The 23,053-nt window shown below is 42.3% G+C and overlaps 1 protein-coding gene and 2 pseudogenes across 2 annotated transcripts; all 3 read right to left on the reverse strand.

Moving 5' to 3' along the window:
* Nucleotides 1-1,426: 1,426 nt before the first annotated feature.
* MARCKS (myristoylated alanine rich protein kinase C substrate) lies at nt 1,427-5,942 on the reverse strand. The gene is made up of 2 exons (XM_032274984.1): nt 5,376-5,942; nt 1,427-3,532 (listed from the first exon to the last, which is right to left on the reverse strand). Exons 1-2 carry the CDS (start codon nt 5,475-5,477, stop codon nt 2,639-2,641), a joined length of 996 nt encoding a protein of 331 aa, XP_032130875.1. The 5' UTR covers nt 5,478-5,942; the 3' UTR covers nt 1,427-2,638.
* Nucleotides 5,943-20,641: 14,699 nt separating this feature from the next.
* LOC116549046 lies at nt 20,642-20,980 on the reverse strand (annotated as a pseudogene).
* A 143-nt stretch (nt 20,981-21,123) lies between these two features.
* LOC116549047 lies at nt 21,124-21,920 on the reverse strand (annotated as a pseudogene). Its single transcript, XR_004267686.1, has one exon. The product of XR_004267686.1 is annotated as a translocon-associated protein subunit gamma pseudogene (transcript).
* Nucleotides 21,921-23,053: the final 1,133 nt, after the last annotated feature.

Below are 23,053 nucleotides of genomic sequence, written 5' to 3' on the forward strand. Positions count from 1 at the left end.
TACAAAACTTTGGATGAAAAGATATGTCAAATTTCATTTAATCACTTGGAGGAAAACCCACCAACTCCATCAGTACCACCCAAAGTGTTTTAGGCAGTGAAGAAAATCAAAATAATGCATCTTAATAAATTCCAGCTGTTAAAAGAACAAACTTAGCAATATATAATAGTTTGCTACACAGGATTTTTGACTATTCACTTTGGGAGCTATTTTTAAAAATCCACTTTTTTACTGAGTCCTACTACATACCAGGCACTGTAGTTGGCCATCCAGGTAACTAAGAAAAAGTTGGTTAAGATAGGAAAGACCCATAAATCAGTCCTTTGGTTACCAAATTCAATGTTTAACTTTCAAACATCCTCCAAGATCAAGAAACCGTAACTAAAAATACACACCCTTCTAAGTGTTATTTGATTTTATTAGTAGCAAGGGTGTTTGGTAAGGTCATGAACCACTATTTTTGATCTATTATTCCAATTAAGAGTGTTTGTCAAAAGCGAATTTGTTATTTTTCTAATGAGTTTAAGATTTGGCATTCAGTTGTTACACATGTGGTTCAATGATTTATCATGAGCCCTAAACTGCACACTGCTCAAAAAGAGCAAAAGAGATGTTCATTCAATGAAATAAAGATTTTTGATACATATTTTTAAATTCAATTCAGTTTAGGATCCCGTGAAGAAAAAGACATCCAGTTATCGGGTGGTAAGGAGCAGAGGAGGTAAAATAGTAAAGATTATTAATATGCAGTGAAGTATTATTGTCTATCTTATCCTTTGAGTAACAAGATGCTAACACACTTCCAAAAAAAAAAAAAAAGTGCTTGAAACTATGCTAAAGGCCCATGAACTGACATCATCCATTCAACACCATTACTTTGTTACATAAACCTGTTTTCTTAAAATATAACATATTAAGCAATAATTTGGAAATTAGCCAAGCACTAAGCAATTACAATAGCAGGTAATACACCATCAATTTTTGAAACACATTTGGCCACATTTCATGACCCATCTGCAATATGGACTCCATAGACTCTTACTCAGTTTAAAATTTGTTTCTGAGCCTGAATGACAAGAAAATGGCTTCATGAAATTTTTTATAAGACATTTAAATAGTCTTAGGTTCACACCCATTTCGTTCTAAATGATTTAATCTGACATGCTATATAACTACAATAAAAATTATGTTCAATTCTTAAATGAAAACTAAAAGCCAATAAAGGGTAACAGATTTGTCATGGAATGTTGTAATATCTCCCTGAACGTAATTTGACACTGCGGATTATGAATTTCAGAGCTTGAAAGTTTCAGATTAAGAACCACAAGAAAATTTACTCTTGATGGCATGCAAGATCTTCCTAAAAATTAACCTAAGACCTAGAAGTCTCAGCATTATTAGAACATAAAGAAACACAACAAATTTGTACATTTTATTCACATTTATTTTTCGCTTTTAGTGTGCTCACAGAAAATTAGAACACCTTAAGCAGGAGTTTAATAGCAATTTTTGTAAGCAAAGTTACATTCCATCTCTAAGTCAAATTGGTCAAAGCTTCTCCAGTATTTACAAAACATGATAGACAAGATGCTACACAAAACCATTGCATCTGAAGATTTTTTTTCCTTTATTCTCAAAGACGACTGGAAAAGAAAGCATTATCTGCTGTAATCAAAAACATACCACAGTATAAACAGTAACCATTCCACTTATCACAGCTTTGTTGAGTTTAAAATTTGTGTTTAAAAGGTCCAAGATGACTGCAGTTTTACAAAAATGGGCAGGGTGGAAAGTTGCAAACTTCATGTGCTTCTGGATATCAAGATTTGTTTTTATACAATAGTCACAGTTAAAAACACCCTGCTGGTAATACATAATTACACTTTATTAAGGTCATAAACCAGCAATAAACAATAAAGCCTATACAACTTGTAGTTCTACGTAATCACTGACTGGTACAGCTAACATGAGATAAGTGAAAAGTTCCTATGGTTTAAATGAACTCCTAAGACTATGATCTTTTTTTTTAAATCTGGGTATTGGTGTTTTTTTTTTTTTTTCCTTTTTCCTTCTTAGTCAAGACTTGTAGTGTTGTAAACCTGCCTCACAAAATACATGGTAATAACTTTTCTTTAAAAAAAAAAAAAAGACAGCCTTTATACCATTTCTAGTGGCACATTATTTTGGCAATGTTATGCACCACTCCGATTTCCCCATTGTGACCCCTATCACTTCATTTGATATCCCTTTTTGACCCACCCATCTCCTTCATATATGGGCATGTCCATAGATTGACAAAGAAAGTTTACATTTTTGAAGAAAGATGCAAAGTATGCAAAAACATTAATACTGATGCAAAAAAATAAAAAATAAAAGAGAAACAAGGCAGAGGAAGAAGGTGTTTAAGCTCTCCTCGACCTGTTGGAATGGTGGTTAACAGAATGATTTGAGATGGGATCTGTGGGGAGGGGAGAAAAAAACCAAAATTTGGTGCTTAAAAAAAAGTAAAACAAAAAAAGACATCTTTAAAATCAATCCCTGGTTGTAGACAAGTTCTCCAAAACCAGTACCTGGCACCACTCCAACAAACAAACGGGGGGAGAAAAGTTCTTCGATTATCTCACAAAAGCTTGCTCTTTTACTCTGCCGCCTCCGCTGGGGGAGCTTCTGGACTGCATTCGGGCTGGGCCTCCTGTGAGGGGGCTGCGCAGGCTGACGAGGCGGCGGCGCCCGCGGGTTCCTCCGCGGGGGCGGCCTCCTGCTCCGGGGGCGCGCCGGGCCCGGCGGCGGAGGGGGCCTCACAGGCGGCGGCGCTGGCCCCGGCCTCCTCGGCCTTCTTCTCCTCCGCCTTGCTGGGCTCCTCCGCGGCCTTGGTCTCCTCGCTGGCGGGCGGCTTCTCTGGCGCGACGGCGGCCTCTTCGGGCTTGGCTTCCTGCGGGTCGCCACCCGCCGCCCCCTCCTCGCCCGCGGCCGCCTCCTCGCCCGGCGCCGCTGCCTGCTCCCCGGAGGCTGCGCCCGCCTCGGCGGCGGCCGCTGTGGCGCCCCCGGCGGCCTCGTCCTTGACGCCTTCGGCAGCGGGCGCCTCCGCCTCACCGCCTTCTCCAGCCTCTTTCTTGTTTTTCTTGAAGGAGAAGCCGCTCAGCTTGAAAGACTTCTTGAAGGAAAAGCGCTTCTTTTTTTTTTTCGGGGTCTCGTTGCTGGGCGAGGGCGTGGCACCGTCCTCGGCCTTGGGCGAAGACGTCGAGGAGGCGGCCGACGCGGCCTCCCCCTCCGCGGCCGAGGGCGAGCCCGGCTCGGCAGCCTCGCCCTCCGCGGGGGCCTCCTTTTCTACCGGGCTGGCCCCGGCCTCAGGGGCAGCGGCGGCCGGCTCATCTTTCTCCGCCGCGGCAGGCGACGCCGCCCCGCTCCCCGCGGCCGCGGGCTCCTCCTTGTCGGCGGCCGGGGCGCTGCCGTTGGCCTGCAGCTCCTCCTTGGCGCCCGACTCAGCGGCCGCGGGCGAAGCGTCGCCGTTTACCTTCACGTGGCCATTCTCCTAAGGGGCAGAGAAAGCGGGAGCGTCACTGAAGCGGCGGGGGCTGCCGCCATTCCCGCCCCCAGCCCTGGACCGGGAGTGCCCGCTTGCCCCTAAGGCCCCTGTGGCCACCGAGACCCCACCCCTGCTGTTACGGGGAGCTGCGGGTGGAGGCCCCGACGAGAGCCCCACGAACGAGGAAATGGGCACCGCTGTTCGGAGACCCCGAAAAGCACGACTGTAGCCCCCAAATACGGCAGTGGCCCCAGTCATTCAGCAAGTGCGCCCTAAAGACGAAGTCTGAAACGAACCAAGCAAAGGCTAACCTGCCAGCCCTCGCCTTATGGGGGTTTCAGTGGAAAAAAGGTGCCAAAGAATACTGGGCACAGCAAACACCCTTTGGAAGAAGGTACAGAGCCAGAGCTGGTGGTCCGCGCTTACGTTACACATCCCTCTTTTGCCCTAAATACATAAAGGCCTCTTCAAAATACCAGGAATTCCCAGGGGGACCACAGCACTCGAGCCAGAGAGCCAGAAGCGCCCGAGCTGGGCGCTCCGAAGCCCTGCGCCCGCCCACGGCCTTGGGACCGGCAGGGGGCGCTGTGCCTCCACCGCGCCGCTCTGGGTGAAGGCGGGCGGGGAGGGGCGGAGTCGCCGGGCCACCCCGCCCTGCCTGGCCAGGCCCTGCCCGCGGGCCGAGGCGCCCCCGAGCCCGGATCGCGCAGCCCAACAGCCCGCAAACAAAGCTCAGGTGGCTTCCTGGCCTCCCGGTCGGGCTGAAACCGACCAGCCAGGGGGAAACCCATTATTTCTGAGGTCTCGCTTCTACTTCCACGCCCACCTTCGCCTGTGATTCTGCGAAGCCTGGGCTCGCCTCGGCGGCTCATTTTGCATTTTTAACGGGTTTAAAGCCTTGGCAGACCTCGCTTTCCCCAGTAGTTTAGAGCAGACGAAGCGACACGATCTCTTCTCTAGGAAAAGAGGCGTGGTGGGTGCCCAGTGTTTGCGAAGCAGCCACCCATGGCCGACCTCTCGCGTCCACCCAACCGTGGCGATCTGCCTGGGTCTGGGCAGCGCCGGGCGGCCCCCCGCGGGTGGTCGAGGCGCCACGCACACGAGCAATCCTGACCGAAATGCACGAACCGACTCTTTTTGACCATCTGGAAAGGCTCTTAAAGGACCCACCGAGTGTTCCCACCCTACAGATACCATTTAAAAATAAAATGGGTGTGTAATTCCACAGACAGCTACATATAAAGATTCAGGACAGTGGGAAAGCCCCATCGAAAGGTACCGAAGCCCTCTGTCCAGCCCCAGCCAGTCACCTTTCCAAGAACTCAGGGCACGCCGCCGCGACATACAATAAGACAGCCCTTCCCTCCTCGCCTTTCTCCACCACCATCCCCGTTGCGTCCCCCTCCCCGGACTTCCCCCCCCCCCACAATCACACCACCAGTTCAGAAATCTCAAAGACGACCCAGCCTCGACAACAAACACGAGAGCTACTCAAACACCATTGTGCCCCCAAACACAAATGCAACCTGGCTGGGGTGGTGGGGAGGGCACCTAGCTAGTCACGTTCTGCCAATCTCCAAACCACGCCATTTTAGACGATTTATCACTCCTTTCCTCCAGTCTACTCAAGAATTCTCCAGGATTCTAAGGAACCACTCCTTTAGTGTGAGGGGAGACCCCTGCTATGAAAAATCCAAAATTTAGGCTATCCATTTCTATTCAACTTTCACACTAGAATCGGCTACACTCCTGTCCACGAATGCGCCTTGAGAGCCACCAGGAGGGAAGGAGAAGCATAGAGACTAGAGAAAGACACCAAAGAAATGACACAACCACAGGTAGAATTTACCTGCCCGTTCGCTTTGGAAGGCGACGAGGCCACAGCCGCCTCCCCGGGCCTCTCCGCGGCGGCTTCTCCCTTCGCTGCGGTCTTGGAGAACTGGGCACCCATGCTGGCTTCTTCAACAAAGAAACTCAACAGATCCAAGAGGGGAAACAAAGAGCCTCGGGTTGGTGTAACGACGGGGCGAGCAGCAGCACCAGCAGCGGCGGCGGCAACAGCGGCAACGGCACACACACCGGAGGGAGGGGGGTGGGGGTGGTGGAGAGGACAGAACAGACCGATTAAATACACTCCGGTTAAAAAAATTTTAGTCGAAGAGATCAAAAAGCAGCAGCACACGAGGGAGGGAAAAAGGGTGGAAAAGTCGAGCACAAAAACAGGAGCCCAAGTGTAGTTCGAAAAAAAAAAGAAGTAATAAAAAAATCCCAGATTTGTAGCCGCACTGTAGACAAGAGGAAAATGGAGAAATCTCCCTGGTTGCTAATAAGATGCGGGGTCCAACGCCCAAGTGCACAGATGAATGGGCTCGCGGGCGCTGACGCGGCCCCCGCGCCCGTCGGCCAATCCGCGCGCCGCACACAAAGCAGGGGGCGGGGCCTGCGCGCCCGGCGAACAATGGAGCCGCGCTTTGCAAACGGTTTGAAAATCAGCCTCAGAACGAGAATTAATGTCCTCTAAATAAATAAATCAATTAAAAACTACATGCCACTCGCCTCCCTCTGCTTGAAAATTATAATGCATTTCTTGATTGGCTTGCTTTGTTTGGAATTAATTAACGCGGGAGGGGGGTAGTTGTGCAAAGGGGCGGAGAAAACGTTAACTTGACTCGCATTGACTCTCGTCGGTCTGTATCTGTGTGTCTCTCTCCACTCGTTCCCCTCCCCCATCTTTGTTGATTGTTTATGTGTATGTGTGTGTATGCGAGTGTTAAAGACAATGGTTGCGATTTGTGTGTTTGTAGCATGTTTGCTTTCTTTCTTTTTTCATATTGGTTTCACAGATAATGCGCAGGGTTTGTTTTTTCAACTGCTGCAATGGTTAAATCGTCCCAAATTGAAAGGTATTTAAATCACGAAGATCGAATTTCATCAAGCGAGATTGCAACTTAGAATTAGGTCTGTAGGCCAGATGTGGAAAATGCAAAAGCGGCAAACAGCGAAGCTACACTCCCTTCCCTCTCCCACACTGGCATGAAATAAAATATTTTGAGATTGGCCTTGGGCGCTCACCAAATTCCCCCTTCTCTAGCTATTCCCAATTAGTGATTTTTTTCCTCCACAATTCAAAGTGAGAGCCATTTACAGAAGATCGAAACTTCGCGTTTTATCACTGTTCGAAATGACATAATTTTCCTCTATGGTGAAATGAGACACAGCCTCGAGTAGACGAATCCATATTTACAGTTGGGATGTTATTCGCGTCAATATGGATCGTTTTCAGCCTACTGCCAGAATCGGATGGACTCTTTTTGAACGTGTGAGTGTGTGAGTGCGCACGCAGGCGAATGTACTCCTGGAAGGAAGGGAGGCAGCAACGATGACATTCTAAACCGGATTACAGTTCTAAGGAGAAATGTTCTTCATGTTGAGATATAGCAAGATCCCTGAGCGCTCCAAGTCTAACTTGGGTTAGAGGAAAAGCTTCTATAATGGTACACAGGATACCTCCATCTGTCACTGCACTCCTTGCCACCGAAGTACCAGACGCTATTTGTGCGTGAGAGACAAGGCACTGACTTAAAGTATGGGAGGTGAAGGGGACCAAGGAAGCAGCTTAATAAGCATTCCACTAACACCCACATTTTTCTTCCCAAAGTTTTCACTCGTGGCAAAATCAGACCACCTTCTCTCTTTTACATTTGGTGAGCCTGCAAGGAATAATCTTTCGCTTATGAAGGTGAGAAGCAGTCGAGGGAATGGTTCATTTCTCCTTGTGCTGGCTCTGAATTCTCAAACAGTTTTATTTTCTGCTCATTGCAGGGAAATAGGTCACATTCTGAGTGACAAAGACGGTTGGTTCAAGCCAGTAACCCTTTGTTCAAGCGTTGCTTTGAAAATCACCAAGCCGAACATCGTTACGTGAAGCTTCGTCTTCTCACTGTCCAGTTCCTTGAGATGCATTATTCGACCACGGTCGTATTCCCCAGAGCTGATGTAAAGACGTTTCCGTAGAAGTGCATCTTGCCAACAAACGTGTTATTACCCTTAAGGGAGCCCGCTGGCCTGGCCCACGACCCCAGCCGCCAGGATGGACGCGAATCCCTTGTATTAGCAGTTCCAACTTGAAAAGCCAACTGGGCTGATCCGATACCACCATTCAGGCGATTCCCAAAAGCTCTTGATTTCCCCCCACCCTCAACGTAAATCATACCCCTTCCTCTGCATCCCCCTTCTATTTTAAATTGGGGTGACTGCTAGCTCGCTTTCGGGTTTTCTCCCGGACGCGTCCTTAGCCCTCCATTTGGGGGCTGCTTTTATTGCTCCTTTGTTACCAGGCTGCCGTGTAGCTTCCCCCCTTTTCTTTCTCGTACGCCTATTTGCCTGGTATCGGCTGGTCTCCCTGGCAACGGCCGGGGAAGATTCGGAGCCTGGGGCCGGGGGAGGGGGAAGAGGCGGAGCCGGCGCTGGGGGTGGCGGTGAGGGAGACGGGGGCTGTGAGTGGCGGAGGGGAGAGGGGCCGAGTGAGAGACTGGGAGACAGACTGCGAAGCAGATGGCCGCGCGAGGGGGCGGGGTGCGGGAGGGGCGGGGGGACAGCCCCAGCGTCAGGGGCTCTAGGGAGCCAATCAATTCCCGCAGCAGCTCCTGGGCAAAAGAAAAAAAAAAGAAAAAAGAAAAAAGTGTAAACACATAGATTTCCTCCCCCAAAGCGGTCTCGGCCTCTAGTTTACGGTAGAAAAGATGACTTCTTTTTGATACGCAAGCGCATTTCTAGGGTAGCTGGAAAGCCGACGGTCCCCAGCAAGTGGTAGGCAGGGGCTCCTTTGAGGGCGCTGCGGACGGCGGCTGAGGGCTGGGCCATCCTTTCCCCAACCTCCCCCATCGACTAGCGTCGTCCCAGCAAGGGATTTCTTCAGCTTATGGGGAAGGGGGTGCAGGTGGAGGATGGGTGAGGAAGAAAGGGCTGGGAAACGGGAAACGGTTGTTCTTCTTCTTGCAAAACTACGTAATGACAGGGAAAGAAGGCCAAGAACGTGGAATTGCTAGAGAAGCAGCACAGTGCAAGTGTGGCTCCTCAGGAGTTTGGTGTGCTCACACGCAGAGTTAAAGGTTTCAAATAAAGCGCCAAAAGTGTTTCTGTAAATATGACTAAAGAACCCAAGAGGCCACCAACTCCCCAGGAAGAAACGGCCATTTATTCTTTATGTGTACTTCCCTTTCACCCTGCCCTAACATATTTGCAAGATAATAATCTGTGTATACGTTTCTTTAGAAAAAAAGGGCAATTTATTTAAGAGACCTGTTATTTTTCTGAAAAATGTTAGCGTTGGAAAGAATTTTAGAGTTCATTCCACAAAATCTTGAGGGCCCAATGTGCCAAACCCAATAATCTAGACCTTGTTTTCATATCATGGAACAAGACAAACTCAGTCTCTGACCTCGGGAGGATCCATTTTAAAGATCACCTAGTGAAGTTGAACTGGAGCACCTGGCTTCCCCCTCTCAATAGATGAAGAAGTAGGCACAGGAGAGTTGCCAAATTTCTCAGATGGTAGAGCCAGGAATAGAGCTCAGTCCCCTTGATGATTCTGAGACCTGGCTTTTTCCACCACTGCCGGTGCTGCCATCTTCCCTTGATGGCACAGATTCACTCAGGAGGTCAGTCATTCATTCCTAAAGTATTTATTAAGGTCCTCCTAAGTGCGAGGAAGAAGGCTTTAGACATCAGCTCACACCAGGGACAAATATGGACATGGTCTTTCCTCTCATAGAGCTTATATTTGTATTATTATTTCTTAAAACTTCTTAACATGTGAAGAAAGAAAGCAAAAGCAAGATTAACTGTGGGCTTAAAAAACAATACAGAAGATGACGGCCACTTTGTAGATTCCAAATTAAATATGCCTTTATCATCTGGAAGCATTCATGCATTCATAACATATGCAATCCCACTGTGCTGGCAGTGTTCTGCTCCATCCTTCATCTTAGATTTTATGCTACCTGAAATTTAATTCCCCAGAAATTGATTAGCTTGCAGTGTGGTGGGGAGCAAAACAGACACAGCCCCTCAATTCACTGGGCAAGTATTTATTGAACTTCTATCATGTAGAAGGCATTTGGGATATATCACTGAACAAAACAGACAAGAAATCTTTATAAAGCATACATTCTTGGGTAGGGAGAAGAGCACAAGTTAAAAAACATAAGTCAGCAAATTATATGAAATGTTAGAAGTCTATAAGTTTTGTGGGAGGGGCAGAGTGGTGGGGAAAGCCAAAGTAAGATAAGGGAGATGGGAGTTCAGGGGAGAGTTGAGTTTAATTCCATACAGACCGGGCAAGGCCTCACTGAAAAGATAAACTTTGAGCAGATTTGAAGAGATGAGGGAATTAATAATGCAAAAGGCCCACTGAAATGCTTCTAGCCTAATGAGAGAGGGAAGAAGCCAGCATTTAACAAGAAGATCACAAATTAAAATACAACTTTAAATAGCCATGGTCACATGTACTCTGAAAGAAAATAGGGAGTACATGTGACCATTTAAAGTTCCATTTTGTGCCATAAGATAGTATAATTTGGTTAAGAGGGTTAAAGAGACCTTTTGAAATAAGTGACATTTAAGTGGAAACCTAAAAGATGAGTAGGCATTAGCCAGGTGAAGAGGTGAAGAGCTGTGTTCAGATGTGTTCAGATGGAAGAACTAGCAAAACCCAAGAGGAGGAAGAGTTCAGCATGGATTTGGGAGGAAGGTAGAGAGATCAGTTAGAACATATTTTCAGGGTCCTATAAAACGTCCTAGTAGAAGAGTGAAATTCACAGATATGAGTCTGGAGTTTGAACTATGGTTTTGAATGTAAATATAGATTTGTGATCATTCCACATGAAAATATTTTCAGAAGCCAAGTCAAAGGAAAATGCAAAAGATAAGAGATTACAGAATGATGCCCTGAGTAATTTCTGCTGAAAAGGAGCCAAGATGGCAAAGAAGACAGCGAAGAAACTCTCAAAGAGTAGACAGAAAGCCAGGAGAGTGTGATGTCAGGAAAATCAACAAACACAGTGTTTCAAGCAGGAGTGGTGAGTTTTGTCAAATGCTGTTGAGTGGTCAAATGAAATACTGAAGAGTTTCCATTGCACGTTGCAGAACAGAAACTACTGGTTACAGGCTACAGAGCAGTTTTTGTAGTATGTTGAGAGTGAAAGCTGCATTTAGTGTGTTGAGGACAAAATGGAAGATGACGGCATAGGACCTAACCTCTTTATGAAGCTGGACTCGGTAAAGGGTTAGGGAGACAAGGCAGTAGCTAGAGAGGGCTAGTACAGGTTGAGCATCCCTGATGAGAAAATCTGAAATCCAAAATGTACCAAAATCTGAAACTTTTTGAGTGCCAATATGACACTATAAGTGGAAAATTCCACACCTGTCCTCGTGTGAGGGGTCACGGCAAAAGCACACATGTTTGACACCCGGTTTACTTAGTGTCTCCAAAAAGAAAAACATCTTCCCAGCCCCTGCCTGCTGCAATATATGTTTTCTTTGCACATTCAGATTCCTCCATGCAAGCACACCACAAAATGTAATAAAATATTTTAATGTACATAAATTTTGTTTCATGCACAAAATTATTAAAAATATTGTACAAAATTATATTCAGGCTATGTGCATAAGGTATATTTGAAATATAAATAAATTTAGTGTTTAGACTTGGGTTTCCATCCCCAAGATATCTCATTATGTATATGAAAACATTCCAAGATTCAAAAAAATCTGAAACCTGAAACACTTCTTGTCCCAAGCATTTCAGATAAGGAATGCTCAACCTAGCTAATGTTTTTTGGCTTGCGTTATGCTGTCCTGGATGGAAGGCATCAGAGCATGTTTGACCGATCTGGAAACTAATACAGTAGAAATGAAAATGAAGATAAAAGAGGAAAAGAAGTAAAGAGGGGAAAATGATTTTGAGAAGGCATGAAGGGATGGGGATATAGGGTACATAGGTTTTAAAAGATATTCCGCTTTTTAAAAAAATTCTGTAATAAGAGGTTGGCTATAGTTTTGCCCGTGGGAAGATGAGAAAGATTCCCTCTAATGGTTTCTATTCAGCTAAGAGGAAAGAAGAAAAGGGAGATTTGAAGTTTGATTATCTTATAGAAGTTGTGGAATAATAACTAGGAGGTATAGGATTGAGACTTTGGGGCATGGTAAGACTTTAGAGCAGTAATAAGGGCCCATTTGAGGTTGATAAATCTCAAGGATGCTTAATCAATATATCAAATAATCTTTCTCATATACATTTTTACCTGAATACTAGTATTTATTATAATCCTCTTTAAGATGACCAGCCATTCACTCTCTCAGCCTATGCCCAATTGTATTATATCTATACAGTCAATATTCACACAAAAATTAATTATAGATTGAAACAGCAGTGCTATTACAAGCACAATGTCAGTTAATACTATATGATTTCATGCAGATATGTATAAAGAGAAGGAGGAGGAAGGGAAGAGAACCTACTGTGTACCAGACACCATACTGTGTGAGTCTGCAAGGCTTGTGTTTCACCCTTACAAAAGAATCTGAACTAGTAACATTTTCCCATTTTACAGATTTGGAAATTGATGTTCAGCAAGGTATGGAAAATAAAGTTCAATAGTGTGTTAGTCATTGTTCATTGAAGGCTATCTGGCTTCTAGGAATCTAATAAGCACTCAAATGGTTGTAATAAGCACAGAACTTATATGTAGTTGGAGTTTTTTTTTTTTTTTAATTAACAGGGTCTCACTGTGTTGCCCAGACTGGTTTCAAACTCCTGGGATCAAGTGATCTGCCCATCTTAGCTTCCCAAAATGCTTGGATTACAGGCATGAGCCCCTGTGCCCAGCCTGTAGTAGGAGCTTTATTAGTTTTAAAAATTAATACTAAAACTGCAACCTTCTTTACTTTTAGACTTTGCTTTAGTATTCTTTATTAACTATCCAGTAGTACTCAAATAGAAAGATTCTTTCATAATTAGGAAACATCAGTGTCACTGTTTATCTGTCTGAAGAATCAAGTACTAACACATCTACAACAGGAGTGAAGTTTCTGGCATGTTAGATCTCCACATGGTGGGAATAAGTGATCACTACAAAACCACTGTAAACAAGAATATATTTTTTGACCACTGCTCTTCAGGCACACCAACTGAATTAACAAGATTTTTTTTTTTTTTTTTTTTTTTTGAGACAGGGTCTCACTCTGTTGTCCAGGCTGATCTAACTCATGGGCTTAAACAGTCCTCCCACCCTCACCTCAGCCTTCCCAGTAGCTGGAACTACAGGCACATACCACCATGCCTGGCTAATTTTTATATTTTTTGTAGAAACAGGATCTCCCTATGTTGCCCAGACTGGTTTTGAACTCCTGGGCTCAAGAAATCCTTCTACCTCAGCTTCCCAAAGTGCTGGGATAACAGGTGTGAACCATTATGCCTGGCTAAAATTTTTTAATATTTGAAAGGATCAAAGAGTAGAACATAGTATTAGAGTCAAGTAAATAAAAAGCAGGAAAAGTTTTAAAGAAAAAGTTTTCTCTAGAAATTTTGAATCAAAGCTTATCCATAGTAGCATTTCTCAAAATTTGCAATGTTTATCCTTCAGGGACAGGCTGAAAACTTTCTCTTTCAGCTTTTGGAAGAACAGAATGAAGGTGGGGGATTGGGGAGGGCACAGGCATAATTCCCTTTCCAACCTTGTTCTCAGAGATAAGAGGCAAGTAAATAAAGAAAAGCAATCAAAGTTTTCATTAAAAAGATCAGGCAATCAGGTTCCTGGTCGTACAGTTACCTAGTCACTTTTCTCATTGTTCTTAACTGGCGGACCAGAAGTGTGGGTAAAACATTCACACAGAAAAAAGCTGAGTCTTCACCATGATAAGTAAAGGAGCCATACAAAGGGTAAATTTTCACTGCTTTTTTAGTCATAAATACTTTCTGATATTAAAAAGGAGATTAAAACAGTGGGTGAAATGAGCTATTCGAACTAATCTATGGTTTTAGAAATGAAAGCATAAAATCAAACTTACCTTTATTCCAAATGATAATGCAGTTGTTAAAAAATATGTATTAATTCTTAGAAATAACTTGTTGCAATCTATAAATATAAAGTTTTTATAAAGCTACTGCTAAACTAGAACTTTAGTAAGTCCCCCTCCAATTTGCTGGACTTTTCAGTGCCTTCAACACTGTATTAGGTTTTGTGATGAGATGACTAGGAAGGACACAGACATTTATTTGCTCAGCGGATATTTATTAAGTACTTACTTTATACCAGGCAGTGATGTACCATGATTTGCCTCCATTATGTATTTGAATCCTACAGTAATCTTATAGAATAGAAATCATTATTCCCATTTTCTTTGTAAATCAGATCCCTGAGGCATAACATAACATGCTCAAGTTATGCTGCTCTTAAGTGGTCCGGACTGGGTTCTCAATCCAGCTCTTGATGATTCCAAAGCTGTGACACTATATCCTTGACTACACCATGCTGCCTTAGATAAAGCCAAGAATTTTATGGGATGTTTCCAGTTTTTGTGAAGGTTACAAAAATGTGCAAGATACACTAAAAATTGTTCAAAATATATTAAATATTAAACTTTATTTATGTGTTGTAAGAGAAGATTTAGGGCCACATCTGCATCTACAAAATGGGAATTAGCATTCAGAGAAATACACACACACACACACACACACACACAATCTTACAGGTCAGATTCTTGAATCTGGAAACATCCTTAGTAACTTTATCCACAATATCGTCATCACAAAACATATTTTTGCATAACCAAATGAAAACATAAATGGTTAAGCTTTGCCAAAATCTTACCTCTACCTTTCCTGGGGCAAAAGTGTGAGTGTTGCTTAGAGCAGAGTGAAGCTTTTTGGAATGTAGGTAAAATAAAACATAGAGAAAGGGAGGGGATGTTACAGTTGGGAAGACAATCCAGATGTGAGATGCGGCTGAGAGGTGAGATCAGAGATAATAAGGTAGAACCCTTCACAGTGTCACTGTGAGAAAACTGTAAAGATTCCTGGTATGGAGGGGATTCACGGCAGATAATGTAGGGGGTGATGAAAATGTGACATTCTTCCATTAAGGTTACGGTTGGAATTTGATTTACATTTTGATTGTAAGTGTAAATACTTGACAGTTTAAAATTTTAATCACTATTGCATAATATTATTTTATTTAATACCCACAGTAAATTCAGAGATCATTTAGATGAGTTCCCTGGTATAAGGGTGTTAAATAATTTGCTTAAAATCCCAACTATAGCTACCCAGACCAGCCAGTATCTTGTGAGCTGCTGAGACAGATGGGGACTTTGTCACTGCCCTATCCTGCTGTCTCTGTATCTTCTACATATCTTCCACTCCTCTTCCTCTCGAGTGTATGCGTGTGTGTGTGTGTGTGTGTGTGTGTGTGTATTTTTAGGTGGGATTTTGCTATGTTGCCCAGCTGGAGTGCAATGGCTATTCACAGGCCTAATCATAGCTCACTGCAGCCTTAAACTCCCAGGCTCAAGCTGCTCATCTTCTCAAGTAGCTAGGTGGACAGGCATGTACCGTCACATCTGGCTCCAATCCAATATTGAGGAAAAGATACCTAAGGGAAGTTTCTAATTGACTTTGGATTTTATTCTCATTGCTTTAAATACTGCTTTCATGCCAATGACACAACAATCAGAATTTCCTATCCTAATGGATAACTGAAATTCCAGCTCCATTTTAGTCTGTCTCCTTACTGATCTAGTAATTGCTGCTTGTGTATTTCTCACCACTTTCTCAAAGCCAGGGGATTGTTTTCCCATCTAAAGCAGTTCATCTTCTGAGTGATCTGGTGTACCATGTCCTCTACTTTGCACTCAAGATATTCTATAATGAGATCCAAAATGTCTCCAGGAAAGCTGATGATTTCCTTCTCTTCCTTTCTTCCCTGATGATTTCATCAGCTTTCTGATAAATACAAAATTCATTTTGTATTTATTTCTCTCCCTCATTTTTCAGGCTAAGGCCTCCTTAGGTTTCAGTATGGTTAAATACTCCACTACCAATTAGAATTAAAAACTAAAACAAAAAATAAAATAAAACAAACCCTGAATGTTTTGCCCATTTGATTAATTTATAAACCTCTTTTCACCTCCATCATCTTTCACATCTCAGGCACATATTACCCTATGCTGCTTTTTCCTCTAAAATTCCTATTTATAAGACTTTCCTAAATATAGGAATAATTGAGCATCAAGTAGAAGACTGGAATTCTCACTGTATAATTCGTTATCAGCTCAGAACCCCCGTGGCTTATCCTTGTCAAGTTGTGTTGATTTATTTTCCTTTCAAACATCTCTGGTATTTTCTCCTTTCCCAGGACTAAAACTCAAGTCAAAGTTCTTGATATTTTTTGCCTGAATTATCTCCTAGGTCATTGTTTTCCCTCTCCAGGGCATTCTATGCCACAGATATCTCTCCTGTCACACCTCTGATCAAAAATTGGCTTCTGGTTGCTTGGGATCTAACTCTCCCTGCCTGACTTCCAAGGCTGTTTATAATCTGTCACCATAATCTCTAGACAGAGAACTAGTTTGGATCACTGAATGATGATTTATTAAACTCTTCCTTATAATTGTTTTAATTTGCCTCCTGATAAAGAACCAGTAGTTACAAGTTTTTAATATAGACCCAATAAATATACTTTGTAGAGAAAAGATTGAAACACTCCAAGATATTTTATAATTTAAAATAATTTAGGAAGCCAGTTTTTCACCAGCATCTCTTCTTCTCTCCTTTTTTCCCTAAAAAATACACAGATCTCAAGGAGGTTGTGAACTGATCTCTCTTTTTACTGAGAAGAGAGCCTTGTCTTTGAACTTCTCAGGGTCATTTCACAGTCTTTTATGTTTGTCTGACTCAATCACAGCAACCGTTTCATAGTAGGGGCAAAATGTCTTCCTAAGAAGCAGAGAAGAGAAAATGACAATACATAATAGACATTTCCTTCTGATTATGTTGACAAGACCAGTTTCCCTTCTTGATCAGAATATTTTTTCATGTCCTTAACATTTTGTTTTCTAAACTAATTCTTAATTTCCTTATCTCCTGCTTTTTTCTACCGTGGTTTTTTTTTTTCTTTTTTTTTTAGAGGCAGAGTCTCCTCTCTGTCACCCAGGCTGGAGTGCAGCTGTGCAATCTTGGCTCACTGCAACCTCTGCCTGCTGGGTTCAAGCAATTTTCCTGTTTCAGCCTCCTGAGTAGCTAGGATTACAGGCATGTGCCACCATACCTGGCTAATTTTTGTATTTTTACTAGAGACAGGGTTTTACCATGTTGGCCAGGCTGCTCTCAAACTCCTGACCTCAGATGTTCCTCCTGTCTCAGCGTCCCAAAGTGCTAGGATTACAGATGTGAGCCACTGTGCCCGGCCTCTACTGTGACTTTAAATGTCCTGAATACTTAAACTACAGAGTGGCCATTCATTGAATAAAATGGGTAGTAATTTTCCCATCTAGTTTTATATTCTTTTCACCAAATGGTGAAAAGATTATTTTTTTTACAACTTTTCATTTCCAAAATCCATATTATAATTGTGGTGTTTTGAGAATAAATCCAACAACAAGCAGGGTAAAGAATTATTATATTCTAGAATTCCATTTGACCCAGCAACCCCATTACTGGGTATATATCCAAAGGATTATAAATCGTTCTACTATAAGGACACGTGCACATGAATGTTCATTGCAGCACTGTTTACAATAGCAAAGACCTGGAACCAACCCAAATGCCCATCGATGATAGACTGGACAGAGAAAATGTGGCACATATACACCATGGAATATTATGCAACCATCAAAAACGATGAGTTTGTGTCCTTTGTAGGGACATGGATGAACCTGGAAACCATCATTCTCTGCAAACTGACAGAAGAGCAGAAGATCAAACACCGCATGTTCTCACTCACAGGCGGGTGTTGAACAGTGAGAACACATGGACACAGGGAGGGGAGTACTACACACTGGGGTCAGTTGAGGGGAAATAGGGGAGGGATGGTGGGGGGTGGGAAGCTGGGGAGAGATAGCAAGGGGAGAGATGCCAGATGTAGGTGATGGGGAGGAAGGCAGCAAATCACACTGCCACGTGTGTACCTATGCAACAATCTTGCATGTTCTTCACATGTACCCCAAAACCTAAAATGCAATAAAATAAATAGATGGAAAAAAAAAGAATTATTATATTCTAGGCATCATTGCTACTTTTTGAAAATAATTTGATTTTCACTTTAACTTCTTTTTACTAATACAATCAAAAGATTCATTCAATTTAGTGAGGGAGAACTGTAAAAAAAATTATTGGACACCAAATAGGCAAACATCTAGTTATATTGTTTGGTCCATATCTTTTTATTTAATGTTTTGTTAAAAACTTATTAAATTCTTAATGAGTCCCTCAAGACTATTTTATGAAACATATTAAAATGCAGCTTATGTCATTTTATACATATATACATATATATAATTATTTATCATAGTGTGTGTACATATATATGTGCATGAACATAGCAAGAATATGAAGTTGAGAATGTTGATTCTCATTGTCATTGTATCAGAACTCATGGGAACAAGGAACTATCCTTTGTAACTATCACTTTATCTGAACACTCATCAGATCCATGTCAATCTTCAAATTGATTTGGGGGGCATTCCTTTTAGGGACTGGCCCCAGAAGCCATATAAGAAACTGTTTCAATATTTTATGATTGTATTATATGATCATTTTTATTACTGGAAACTGTTTTACCCACTTTGATCACTCTTTAATAATACTAACATCTCCCAGGTGCATTAAACATTTCCGTGTTCAACCAGCTTTCAAAATATAATTTTATTCACTGTGCTTTTAGCTGTCACTGATAACACAGTATTTGTCTTTGGGGAATTTGCTACCCTGGGGTGAAGGAGCTATAGTGTAGTAGGACTACTCTATTTGAGGACATGGGTTCGATTTCAGGTTCAGACATTGGTGGCTATGTTGTGAACTGATACAGTTGACTTAGGTTCTCTAAGGCCAAGTTTCTTTGTAAAATGTGGATAAAAGATTCTATCTTAAGAAAAGAGTTCTTAAGATTTAGTAGAAATATCTAAAGATAAGGTTTGGTGATGTTGTTGTTTTAGGTGTTCTTTTTTTAAAAATATATATATTTATTTATATATGTGTGTGTGTGTGTATATATATATATATATATTTATTTTTGAGACAGAGACTTGGTCTGTCACTCAGGCTGGAGTGCAGTAGGGAGATCTTGCTGCAACCTTCACTTCCCAGATTCAAGTGATTCTCTTGCCTCAGCCTTGGAGTAGCTGAGATTACAGGTGTGCACAATTACACCTGGCTAATTTTGTATTATTTTTTAGTAGAGACAGGTTTTCACCATGTTGGCCAGGCTGGTCTCAAACTCCGGGCCTCAAGTGATCTGCCAGCCTTGGCCTCCCAACATGCTGGGATTACAGGCATGAGCCACTGCTTTAAGTATTCTTTGTAAGAGGTTTTCCGTTGTGATTTGGATGAAAATACGCGGAAGCTGTAATGAAGGTTTTGAGATTTAGTGACCCCAAGTCCCATCATTTAGCAGGTCCTCAATAAAGGCTGATTTTCCTTTCTACCTTATCATCTTGAAATAAGGTGGGTTTGTTGAAACCCTCTGACTAGATTTGGAAGTGAAGGGAAGATAAGAAAAACATGTAACAGCAGAGCTGCAATAAAGTACTCATTTGTAATGTAAGCATTTGCAATAAACCCATTTTTTGACTTTGACCTTGGGAAGAATTCTCAAAGGAATCCTGAGATGCTGACTAGGAATTACTGAAGGCTCTAGACTGCGTGTAGGAGAATTGGTGATTCTAAATTGTCCTTTTCTTCCAATAAGCCAACCTTTCTCTTGAGGGAGGTGGGATTATAGTTCTTAATTAATGTCAATTTTAATTAACATTTAGGCTTTAATGTGATTAAGGAATGCTGTGTCCCCAAATTTTGCATTTCTTATAGCCTCTTTACTTAGTCTATGCTTTTCCTCAAATATTTTACGAGCCAGAGCTGTTTAACGTAATTGAACATTTCATTTGCACTTCGCTAGGAGAGCCAGCCTTGCTGTTTATCAGGTGGTAAGCAGCACTTTGAAAAAATTTACATTAGTTAAAAAAAAAATCTCATCCAGCCTGGTGTGGTGGCTCATGCCTATAATCCCAGTACTTTGGGAGGCCAAGGTGGGTGGATCACTTAAGCTCATGAGTTTGAGACTAGCCTGGCCAACATGGTGAAAACCTGTCTCTACTAAAAATACAAAAATTAGCCAGGCATGGTGGTGCATGCCTGGAATCCTAGATACTTAGGGGTCTGCGGCACGAGAATGCTTGCAGAGGTTGCAGTGAGCCAAAATTGCGTCACTGCACTCCAGCCTGGGCAACAGAGTCAGATTCTGTTTCAAAATAACAACAACAACAACAAAACAAAACAAAAAAACCCTCATCCTTTTCACAGAAAATCTAGACAGATAAACAAGCTTTCTTCAGGTTCTCTTCTTCTCTCTCTCTTTTTTCCTAAGTGCTAATTACCAATCTTGTTAGCAGCAGTTTGTTAATAATTTATTTAATCTGAATTTCTTTGGGCAATATTTTGTTAATACCTATGCAAATTTTAGTTTTGCAGGCTTGCTTTTCTCTCAATTTTGAAAAAAAATTGTTGGAAAGAGATAATTTATAGCAATTATAATTCTCATAATGATTATCATCATCAGTATTAAAAGATGTGAAACATAAATATACTGGGAGGCAGTGCTTTGTTAAAAGCAGCAGTTAAAATAATTTTGGAATCAAATAAACAGCTTTGAATCTAGGCTCGACTATTTTCCAGCTTTGTTGCCCAGGCTGGAGTGCAGTGAAGCAATTATGCCTTTTAATTCTAAAAATATTTTTTTCTCTGAGTATTTGATGGGGTTATACTGAATTGATAAATCAGCATAAAATTAATATCTTTATAATGTATTTTTAAAAAAGTTCTGCAAGTATTATTAAAGGAAAATTTTGCATGGTTTGCTTTCCACAAGTCTGTTCTGGCATGCTTCTAATGATATCAGAATCACCTGGATCAATTCATGCCAATGTGCACACTCTGTAGTATTGTCCGCATGCTGTGCCCAGTTCAATATTATTGCTGCTGTAGTGATGGACACCAGTTTTGGTCAACATTGCATAGTACTCTATTTTGGATTTCCTTAAAGCTGGGCAGTTGTTAGTAAGGATGACCAATTCTGCTTTGCCTTGTCTGATCATCTTCAGGATCTGCTTGTACCCCAGCACGTATGTTCCACCTTTCATAATGAGTTGGAGCCTAGAATCAATTGACTCCAGTGACTTTTTCATCTCCTTTGATTGGGATGGTCCCAACCAAGAGCAGCTGCCCAGATGGCCAGGGAGTGAGGAAAGTGATATCTGTATAACATTGTATATACAATAAAGATATATATATAGTCTTGGTATTCAGGTCTCCTTTTCTTTTTTTTTCCCCCTTTCAATTCATTTAATTTCAACAATCTGTCAAAAACAGCCAATAAACAAATACTGAATTGCATTCTGTTGGGTTTTTTGAAGGCTCTAGACTGTAAAAACATCTTGTGTGTCTTCCGCCCTGACCACCCTGCTACTTTTCCATATACCACAGGCCACCCATAGACACAAAGCCAGGGGGCAAGCAGGCATGGTCTACTTGGAGCCAGTAGACCGCAGGGCGATGAGTCCTGATGAAGCACTTATGGACAAAATGTAGTTCACTGTGGGGTTGAAGTTCTTCAGTATGAAGAAGGAAGCAACAATGATCAAGACCAGGAACAGCTGTTATAGAAGATGGAAAATGTTGTAGCTTCATAATCAGAAGCTTCATGCTTCTTCCACAGGATTCTTCCATCTTTCTCCTTCCGAGACATCTTTCTATTATCAGCTTCAGAAAGTTTTCGAAAAGAAGTTGACTTCTTTGGAAACAACATCCTCCCTCTTCTGTGCTACTTTGTGCTTGAGAACAAATTTCACATTCTTGTATGCAAAGGCTACCAAATATGTGCTTACTAGGGTCATCACACTATACAGAACAGCAGACTGAGTAAGATCCATATGCCATATTCTCCAGTATAACCAGATAGGGATGGCAGACAGGATGAACGCGTTCCTGAAGAACAGCGCGGACGACTTGGCTGAGAGGTTGCGGCTGAAATCCTGCAGGAGCAGGTCCTCCTCCGACTGCTGTTTGGAACTGCCTTTGGGAGCCATGACAGAGCGGGAGACTAGAACAGGGAAGGTAGAGCCGGCCCTCAGGTCTCCTTTTCATCTTTACATATAGGTTTAGAGTTGTCTTCATTATATGTTATGCAAATTATTCCTAGATAATCTTTAATTTTATCTTTTTCCTGTTGTTTTTAAATGAGTTACCTACATATGTGCCACAAGCAGGAGTAGATGGCAGAAACAGTAAGTGATTTGCCTAAGTGCAGCTAGTTAATAATGGAATTTAGATTCTTTTACTATTGTCCTATTCTTGTTACTCTCTTTCTCTTTCTCTTTTATTTTTTGTATTTTATTTTGAGATAGGGTCTCACTCTGTCACCCAGCCTGGAGTGCAATGGGAACATCTACACTCATTGTAACCTCCGTCCCCTTGGTTCAAGCAATTCTCCTGCCTCAGCCTCCTGAGTAGCTGGGATTACAGGCACATGCCACCATGCCTGACTAATTTATGTATTTTTAGTAGAGACAGCGTTTTACCATGTTGGCCAGGCTGCTCTTGAACTGCTGACCTCAAGTGACCTGCCTGTCTCAGCCTCCCAAAGTGCTGGGATTACAGGCATAAGCCACTGAGCCTGTCCTCTCTCTCTCTTTTTTCCTTGAGATAGGGTCTCACCCTGTCACCCAGGCTGGAGAGTAGTGGTGTGATCTTAGCTCACTGCAACCTCCGCCTCCCAGGTTCAAGCGATCCTCCTGCTTCAGCCTCCCTAGTAGCTGGGATTACAGGCACTAACCACCACACCCAGCTGTTTTTTTGTATTTTTAGTAGAGACGGGGTTTTACCATGTTGGCCAGGCTGGTCTTGAACACCTGACCTCAAGTAATCCACCCGCCTCGGCCTCCCAAAGTATTGGAATTACAGGTGTGAGCAACTGTGCCCGGCCTTACTCTCTCTCTCTCTCTTTCTTTCTCTTTTAATGTAGCTTCAGGTTGAATAATGAATCTGAGTTAAGAAAATATAGCCTAATCCCATAAATCTTAGAATCATAAGAAATTGGAATAAATGTGTAAGGTTCATTTCTCAAATTCCATCATGTTCAAAATAAGTAATATTTATGTTGATGGAATTTAATAAGTCTATTTTTAACCTAATATTTCTTTAAAGGTGTCACACAAGTGAAACGTAAGCAAAATTTCTTTAATAGTAATCTCAAATTTCAT

Source organism: Sapajus apella, unplaced genomic scaffold, assembly GCF_009761245.1.
Source record: "Sapajus apella isolate SASKATOON/1434 unplaced genomic scaffold, GSC_monkey_1.0 scaffold6, whole genome shotgun sequence".
Classification (NCBI taxonomy): Eukaryota; Metazoa; Chordata; class Mammalia; order Primates; family Cebidae; genus Sapajus; species Sapajus apella.

What these genes read in the sequence shown, in the direction of transcription:
- MARCKS (XM_032274984.1), bottom strand. Translation starts at nt 5,477, where the DNA reads ATGGGTGCCCAGTTCTCCAAGACCGCAGCGAAGGGAGAAGCCGCCGCG. An exon ending in CTTCCAAAGCGAACGGGCAG is followed by an intron (nt 3,533 to 5,375) that starts GTAAATTCTACC and finishes TCTGCCCCTTAG; the next exon opens with GAGAATGGCCACGTGAAGGT.